Source organism: Pecten maximus, chromosome 8 (assembly GCF_902652985.1).
Source record: "Pecten maximus chromosome 8, xPecMax1.1, whole genome shotgun sequence".
Classification (NCBI taxonomy): domain Eukaryota; kingdom Metazoa; phylum Mollusca; class Bivalvia; order Pectinida; family Pectinidae; genus Pecten; species Pecten maximus.
Window position 1 is genome coordinate 37,857,392 of NC_047022.1, and position 7,653 is coordinate 37,865,044.

Genomic DNA, 7,653 nt, shown 5'->3' on the forward strand with positions numbered 1-7,653 from the left:
TCCGTAATAGCCCGACTTTTCCAGAGTGGGTACATCCGTAATAGACTGACGTTTCCAGAGTAGGTACGTCCGTAATAGACTGACGTTTTCCAAAGTGAGTACGTCCGTAATAGTCCGACGTTTTCCAGAGTGAGTACGTCCGTAATAGTCCGACGTTTTCCAGAGTGAGTACGTCCGTAATAGACTGACGTTTCCAGAGTGAGTACGTCCGAAATAGACTGACGTTTCCAGAGTGAGTGCGTCCGAAATAGCCCAACTTTTCCAGTAGATTTATTTCCGTAATAGAACGTTATTTCCAGAGTGAGTACGTCCGTAATAGACCGACGTTTTCGAGAGTGTGTACATCCGTAATATCCCGACGTTTCCAGTAGATTTATTTCCGTAATAGAACGTTATTTCCAGAGTACGTTTTACACTAATATAGACCAACGTTTTCCAGAGTGAGTACGTCCGAAATATATCGATATGTTCTGCTAGTGTCGTTTGGCGTGTACAACAATTTTTTATCAGTGTAAGGATTTGCCAGAGAAACAATTTTCTGACCAATATTTTAGATAAGCGCATATGTACATGTACCTATAACGGTTTGAAATCCCAGACTGGTCCAGAAAGGTACATACAATACAGAAATACAATTGAAGATATAACAAAGCAGACATAAAATCACGGATACGGAAGCGATGGAATGATTGGAACAAATGTGTCTGTTTTCGTAAATAATGAAAATAAATTGTCGGTTACGGTCCTAACTAGATAATTCTGTCAGCCAATCGGTGCGCTTCTTGCTGATGCTCTGTATGCAATATTACTTGGGTGTAAGTGATGGCCTGAGCGGTTTTATGCAGAATTTGATTGTTGCTATAACCTGCATTAATAAGAACTAGACTTTGTCCGGGTTTTCAATTAAGGGTCATTTAAACGGATATGGTTCTCCTCCGAGTGTCATGTCCTGTTCCATATTTGCTGGTACATGTATATTTTTCCTTAATCACGTGACTTGTTTAATAAGAACAGTGAGCGCCTCCAAAGGTCAAGCGGAAGGATGACTAACAGAAGTGGCAGATGGCTGGGCGGACGGGTGAAGGACAGTGAGAAGCGCTTCTGGAGGGGTAAATGGGCGGAGGATTGACGGAGGCGAAGGAGGGACCGATGGACTTGCGAATGACTGCTGGAAAGCGACACAGAAAATGTTCGATGTTAACCACATACAATTTTATTTTACCACTAGTATATACATGTAGATATCAACTGTCTGTCGGAACGTACACGTACTAAGAATAATTCAATTTAAGATTAATTTTAAATATTAACGCTGCTCTTTTTGTTCAAAACGTATTATTTGTACTAATATCTAAGGACTGGAGCATCACCGTCTCCGGGGAGTCGTTTGATACTTAAAGCATTCGGTTCACAATATGCGTGTGGCGCAGGCAATGCAATGCGTGCTTCCGATTGGCATCCCCGAGCTCACACTCAAACAAACAATGTGAACACTTTAAATTCAAGTAATTGTATTGAAGAATGATACAGTGACATACGGCAAACAAGTGAACGCTATGTGTCAAGTATTTAGAGGTAAACCGATTATACTGTAACCATGACATGGTGTATGGAGGCCGATTAGTGCCATCGATCATTGGGGCAGGATTTATAGAAGGCGGTGTGAGACAACATGTTTGGTTTGACGTCGTTTTTGGAGCTTTCATATCAGATACGTATAACGAAACATTTAAACTCTATCAAAATATAGATGCCAGAGTAAAGAGTACATATGTGAGGGGAAAAGTATAACAGGCTAAATTTGTTTTAATATACTTTATGTAAGCCTGCGTGGTTTGGAAAAGGCTGGTAGTAGTGTATGGGGGTACGGACGACATCATACACACGTACAAAAAAGTATATTGGGGGACTTAGGAGGTCCAAACCCAGATTATTCATACATATTTTTCAAATATCTTAAAATAAAATTTTAATAAAAAAATCGTTACTCCTTGATTTGGTAGGTCGATCTTGCGCCATGACAGTCTGTTCCATAATACTCAAAGATGGTATTTTTACTGCCATCTGATTATAACAGCATATATTATGTATCATTAAGGCCTATGTACATTTTTGTACACATACATGTATGTAAGCTGCCTATACTTCACATGGAAAGGATGATTTTGAAACTTTACAAACTTTGGTCTAGCTCTTCAAGAAAGCAGCACCTTGTACTCGGAATGTGTACTCCATTCTAATTTATTGAATTCAGAAAACAAGAAATATCTTGAAAAACTGACAGTAATATCTCGACATGCCTTCACCATATATTTTTATATTATCTATAGAACTTCTTAGTTCATCTCTTAAGTTTAATCCAAATATAAAGGGCATTAATATAGAAAACTCTGAATATATGTTGAGTCAATATGCAGACGATTCAACACTATGCCTTGATGATGATGAAACTTCATTAGAAAACGCACTAAGCACACTTGATCTTTTTATAGACTGTTCTGGTTTACGAACAAACCTGGACAAAACCCACTTATTATGGATTGGGGTTAAACGGGGTTGTGGTGAGGAATATTTACAAGAGAGAGGTCTTCATTGGAACCATAGTGGGAAATTTAAACTACTTGGCATTTCTTTTGATCTGACTAAGGAAGATATCACTAAGCATAATTTTGAAGAAAAACTTATATCTGTTAAAAAACTCTTAAATGACTGGTCTTTTAGAAACTTGAGTTATTTGGGAAAAATTACAGTTATAAAAACTCTAGTACTATCAATATTTACGCATTTATTTTCTACACTCCCAGATCCATCAGAAACATTTCTCCAAAATGTACAAAAAGTTTTTTTTAAATTTTTTATGGTCGGGAAAAAAAGATAAAATCAAAAGAAATACAATGATAAATACTTATGAAAATGGGGGACTAGGAATGCCGCATGTAAAATCTTATTGTCAAGCTCAAAAAATAACATGGATAAAGAAATTATTGAATCCAGAAAACTATTCCAGTTGGAAAATATTACTATTAAGTAAGGTGGAAAAGATGGGAGGAGATAAACTTTGGGACCTGAATAGTGAAGGATTACTGAAAATTTCATGTAAATTTAACACATTTTGGCAAAATGTAATTCAGATATGGGCTTCCTTGACACGTGTACCTCCCACAACCCCGAATGACCAATTATCTCAACCATTGTGGTTAAACAATAAAATTCTTGTAAATAATAAACATGTTATATACTATAAATGGATAAAGAACAATGTGTTTTTCATTAATGACTTATTAAATGAGACTGGTGAATTTCTATCTTTTGAAGAATTCCAGCGGAAGTATAATATAAATACTAATATTATAACCTTTCAACGGCTACTCTCTGCTAATCCAAGGAACTGGAAACAAAATATTATTAATAATGGTAGAAAAAAAGTAAATAATATTGAAGGCAATTTAATTACTTCGCTTAAGTCTAACGAAAAAGTGGCTAAACATTTTTATAATCTTCTTATCGGTGAACAGCAGGAATTTCCAAACAAAGTCGTAGAAAAATGGAATAGAAAGTTAGGAACTGTATTTAATTTGGAAGATTGGAAACTGATATTTAAGTCAGTTTTTTGGTTGTCAGATGATACAAACATAAGGACTTTTCAATTTAGGTTGCTTCATAGAATTATTTATACAAATTCTAGATTAATGAAAATGAAAATTGTTGAAAGTGAACTATGTACTTTTTGTATGGCTAATAGAGAAACAATTGAACACCTTTTCTGGGAATGCCCTTATGTTCGTGTTCTATGGGAATTAATAAAAAATAGATTTATAACTAATTTAAATATATTGCTTGATATGAATTGTACTTCAGTCCTGTTAGGTTGTAATAATGACTCTCAATTTGATGTTATTAATTTTTGTATTTTACTTGTGAAAAAGTATATTTATTCCTGCAGATGTAAAAATATTATCCCATCTATTGAAGGGATCCGGTCAATTTTTATGTACTATAAACAAATTGAAAAACAAAGTGTGATATTTTATTCCCGAACAAAGGCGAACCGAATAAGAGAAAGATGGATTTCTATCAGCACAGCACTGGATCTAGTTAATAATTAATAATATTAAGTAAGATTGAAAATATATTTTGTACTAGACAGTAAAAGTATATATGTAAGCAGAAGTAAGAATTAATCAAATAGACATGTTTTGTTTCTTGTAGCAATGTGTTTATATATGTGAACTTGGAAAAATAAAGAAAGTGAAAAAAAAAAAAAAATATCTCGACATGCTATGGAAGTGCCAATGATAAAGTCTCTCAAATTGAAAGCCTTTAAAGTGTTAGGTTAGGAGCATCTGTCTCAAAAGAAGCTGAGTACGTATGTTCATTTTCGTTGAAACGATGTAGTCGATTTGCATTGTGTGACGTCATAATGTTAATGACGTTGTAATTACGTCGTTGACTACGACGCTAATTTTGTCGACGTCACCGGTACGTGATAGCAACCGTAGTACGTCGCCATCTTTACTATTGATGACATGGCAGTCATCCGAAGGAATGCAGTTTTAAAACGTCCTAACCATGGCTCAGTATCTCACTACACATATGAGAAGGCGCACGTCGTTGTTGGGGGAAGGGGTATCTACACACCGGCTTAAAGTCAAACTTGACGATGAAGAGTTAATCGACGAAGATGAAAATGCACACGAATTTGTAAATCTCAACGTTGGCGGAATCTTGTTTCGTACATGTCGTCGAACGTTAGATAATATTTCAGACACGAGGCTCTCAACACTTCATATATCAGATTCAAATTATAATGCAGAAAAAGAGGAGTATTTCTTTGATAGAAATTCTGCAATTTTCCCTTGGATTCTTGATTGTTATCGCCATAAAGAGTTGCATTTACCGCGGTCATTTTGTGCAGTTGCAGTACAAAATGAACTTCACTATTGGGGACTACAAATAAACCACTTCAGTGCTTGTTGTAAGAAGGCATATTTGGATGGTCTTGATGAAATTACTACTAATGAAATTCTCCTTCAAGAGTTTCATGAAATACAAAGGAATGTTTATGCAGTTGAAAGTAAGATTAATAAGGAGTCGTCTTGCAGAACAATCATGTGGAACTTTCTAGATAAACCACAGTCCTCTTTGGGAGCTCAGGTGAGTAATATTTAGCAAAGTGTGTTCTATACTAAGTATATATTAATTGTTCAGTCAGATATAACATCCAAGGCCTCACAAATTCTAAAAGCTGATACTCTGATATACTCTTATTTTGAGAAAAAGTTAGAACACAGCAGTATATTCTGAAACTGATGGAATTCCTAGAAATCATTTAGGGTACTATATGTTTGGTCATATTTTGGGCACACTAAGCTTTGCACTCGAAACCGTTACCAGAGGCAGGACTGGTGCTGCACTAGTCTTTCATGCATATGGACATTCACGTTTCAGGTGTGGTCCTATGTGTACCTGACGCTCACAGCTTTGTCTATACTGACATTTTTCATTGAAACACTGCCGGCAGGGAGAGTAGAAGTAACACGGGGAAATGCCACGTTTGCAGAGGGAGACACATCAATTAACAACCACAAGGTACGACTTCTCGTTACAACCGAACCTCACGCCGCTCTGATGATTTTTGACGTTTTCTGCATGATCTTTTTCTCCCTAGAATTTATCGTACGCCTGATCATCTGTCCGCGGCGGAGGCGACTAATGGTAAGAGCGACAACAATATTTGACCTTCTTTATCTGATCCCAGCATGGCTGACCACCATCATCTACTGGACTGACAACAACTTCTGGCGCCATTCCAGTCACGTGCTAGGATTCCTGATCTTACAAGCTGTCAAGGTAATGAGAGTGTTCCGGATTTTCCGGGTGATGCAGTATTTCCGAGGCCTGAGGATTCTTTGGCTCGCGGTGAAAGCTAGCGTCCGAGAACTGTTTCTATTGGCGGCGTTCATCTTGTTATCAATAACCATATTCGCGTGTTTTATATACTGCGCGGAAATCTCTAACGAGAATAGTTTCGACAATGCTGTAATAGGACTTTGGTGGGCTCTGATTACCATGACGACGGTAGGATATGGTGACTACTATCCGGAAACTTGGCCAGGTTATATTGTCGGCAGCGTCTGCGCACTGACAGGTATTATTTTGATTGGCATGCCTGTTCCCATTATTGCCAGTAACTTCCATGCTTACTACGGACTGAGAATACCAATGGAAGGTAACACGGAAGAAAATAAACAGAAACATATTCCAGTACGGAAACGGAAGGTATCCCCTGCTAGGCAGATGTAGACAGCCTACATTATCTTATGCTTTTCTGGCAATAATATGCTAGCATAATAACTCGTACCGTATCACATCGAGTTGTATGATTTGTAAAAAAAAAGCAAGGCCAACCCACGAAGTTATTGATGTGGGGCGGTTTGCAATCATGTGCACTGAAAATAGACCTATACATATATGTATAACAAATATATCAAAATTAACACTAATTCTATTTATTCTGTTTGGTTGTAAGTTGTAAACTATATAACTGTATATATGTACATAGGTTTTACCATCAATGTTTAATTATAAAAGTATGGTACTGTTTATCGACGGCTGGGGACACGATCTTTTGCATGTATAGATTAATGCTTTTTCCTGTGATATTTATACACATGTGTTTTTCTATCAATTCAATGCTATCATTCATTCTTCATTAACGATTAAAACACGGTACAGGTACCTCGCATTTAACATCAAATCGTACTATTTGTAAAGATTCCATTTCAAAATATAAACACCTTGTAATATATATATAAACTGGTTTTCCATGGCTGTTATGATGAAATCTACGCATTTGTTGGTTATTGTATTACCCTGAATTTGGTTTACAGTAGTTGTACATTGTATCATCAGGAATCGAACTCCAGTCCTGCATACAGCCGCCGGTCTATAACATTAAAAACTAGTGTTACCATTTACTGCGTGCGATTAATGACACATACCGTTTATATCATGGACGGGCATGTGTATCGGTGTTGAGAGTTTTAATACCCAACTCATTAAACACAAACTATTTAATACATAGTCTAGGTTTAATTTGTTGTGGGTTCAATTTTATGGTCATTCTGACTCTTCGTGTCTCGCCTCTTGTCGTTCGTAAACTGTTCACATTTCAAATCTTTTCCTAACTTCCACCAGCGGGATTAAGTTTAGACTTCCCTGAAGAGATCCTGAGATAGTCCTGACCAAGTGGTTTCCTCCCCGTCGGTCTGTCCGTCCGTCCGTCCGCCCGTCCGTCTGTCCACTCGGGTTTCCGCACTTTTCTCAGCTATGTTTCAAGGTTTTATGTTTCAAGGTACATTGGCGAAAGTTGGTTTGTAACTTCGGTATCAGTAACTACATATCAAGTTTGAGTTTCAAGGTTTTTTTGGGTCAAGGTCACTGTTACTATTTTTATGCTTGTTCTTCTTGTCATTTTGAAATCAAAGATGGTCGCTATGGTTGCCGTTTTAAAACCTTCTCTAGTTCCACTAGCTGGAACTTCCCTGAAATCATCCTAAGATGGTATAAATTCAAACGTGGAATCTATTGTCTGTATACATCATAGTGACCTACAGTAGGACACCGATCTAATGTCTGTCTACATAGTGACCT

General features: G+C 36.9%; 1 protein-coding gene across 1 annotated transcript; it reads left to right on the plus strand.

Moving 5' to 3' along the window:
* The first annotated feature begins 4,503 nt into the window (after positions 1-4,503).
* LOC117333421 (potassium voltage-gated channel subfamily C member 3-like) lies at positions 4,504-6,830 on the plus strand. Its single transcript, XM_033892709.1, has 2 exons — positions 4,504-5,154; positions 5,449-6,830. The coding sequence occupies exons 1-2, from the start codon at positions 4,570-4,572 to the stop codon at positions 6,301-6,303; spliced, it is 1,440 nt and encodes a 479-aa protein (XP_033748600.1). The 5' UTR covers positions 4,504-4,569; the 3' UTR covers positions 6,304-6,830.
* Positions 6,831-7,653: the final 823 nt, after the last annotated feature.

Bases quoted from the DNA above. Each gene is read 5' to 3' on its own strand.
- LOC117333421 (XM_033892709.1), top strand. From the start codon at position 4,570: ATGGCTCAGTATCTCACTACACATATGAGAAGGCGCACGTCGTTGTTG. The intron at 5,155-5,448 runs GTGAGTAATATT...TTCACGTTTCAG, and splicing joins AGTCCTCTTTGGGAGCTCAG to GTGTGGTCCTATGTGTACCT.